Below are 1420 nucleotides of genomic sequence, written 5' to 3'. Positions count from 1 at the left end.
TGCAACTTAGTAATCGAGGCATGTGATTTGGCGGCAGACGCTCGGGCCTATGACGAAGTTCGCGATGCCGAACTTCACGAACTGCCAAACGTCGGTCAGGTCGTCGCGTCAACCATTGCACAAGATCTTGTAAGCATGTTACTCTCGTAGCACACCAATAACACGACACATCAGAGGCAATAGCTGACATCGTTTCATAGCCCCTCATACCGCAACAATGGCACCATCTAGAGCCATTCTTCTTCGCCGCATAGCCTCCGCAGCCACAGCGCCATGCTTACGACCGACTTCGCGTCTCCTCACATCGTCTACCTCTGCACTATGTAGGACACAACAGTCGTCAGTCTTGCGATCGAGCCTATCACGACAGTCACATTTGCCCAAGCTATGCACGCGATCATATTCGCAGTCAGCCAGCGCGGCGCCTGAAGCACCGGATTACCTCAACGAGGCAGAATTACACGTCTTCAACAAGATCAAAGCGGAGTTGGAGCCCGTGAAGCTGGAGGTATGTAATGCTTCCCCGCTTTCTCGCTTTCTCGCTTGGAGATGCGTATGTGCGGAGTTGGGAGCGCTATGCGTTGACCACACCGATCGCACGACCGACTACTGCACCGCGAGCATGCACGTCATATCATTATTGCGGGGTATATTGCAAGTCTGGACGCACATCAGATATCGAAGCATTAGCAACACGTCTGCAGGATATGAGTGTGGTTCAGTTAGTGTTTGAACGATCGCTGACATGTAGGGCACAGGTACAAGATATCAGCGGCGGCTGCGGGTCCATGTATGCCATCCAGATCGAGTCCCCCAAGTTCAAAGGCTTGACGGTCATCAAGCAACACAAGATGGTCAATGAAGTACTGAAAGACGAAATCAAGAGCTGGCATGGTGTACAGCTTAGGACGAAGGCTGCTTGATCGCGGCTCGAATACGAATTGTATTTATGCTGTACGACTAATGTATACTTGATAGTTATGAAACAGAGCTTATGAACATTGTGTCGGACGCCTTGGTTGTGACTCGTTAGTCACTTGATAGTCTATCGCAGCTGCCTTGCTTCGCATGCTGCGATCCAGGCCGAAGTAAACGACTACTTTGGGAACCGAGGGCACGTTCAATTACGATTTTGAACACCAAAAGCTAAAATCAACGAGGGAATAGCCAAGCTTGTCGAGATAGGGGTTCAGCGAAGGCAGACATGGCAGCGGAAAATGCCGTAGCTCCTAAGCTTTTGTTGTAGGTCATGATATCAGAAAAAGCGCCAATAACCTTCGACTCTGATTGAACCTAGATACCAAGTACAATGAAAGCCTGAAAACCATACGCACTGTTCTCTTTTTCCTGGAAACTATTCATCGTCGTCGGTATCATAGCTATTTAATACGTCTCCATCTACTCAAAGATCAGAATATTG

General features: G+C 49.1%; 1 protein-coding gene across 1 annotated transcript; it reads left to right on the top strand.

Annotated features, from left to right (window-relative positions):
- Nucleotides 1-217: 217 nt before the first annotated feature.
- On the top strand, nucleotides 218-923 carry J4E83_000402 (uncharacterized protein; the record flags this gene model as incomplete). The annotated part of the gene is made up of 2 exons (XM_049327364.1): nucleotides 218-508; nucleotides 759-923. 2 exons carry the CDS (start codon nucleotides 218-220, stop codon nucleotides 921-923), a joined length of 456 nt encoding a protein of 151 aa, XP_049193509.1.
- Between the last annotated feature and the right edge of the window lie 497 nt (nucleotides 924-1420).

The sequence above is a fragment of the Alternaria metachromatica genome, assembly GCF_023757995.1.
Source record: "Alternaria metachromatica strain BMP 0045 chromosome Unknown scaffold_1, whole genome shotgun sequence".
NCBI lineage: Eukaryota > Fungi > Ascomycota > Dothideomycetes > Pleosporales > Pleosporaceae > Alternaria > Alternaria metachromatica.
This window is presented reverse-complemented; position numbering and strand designations above follow the sequence as displayed.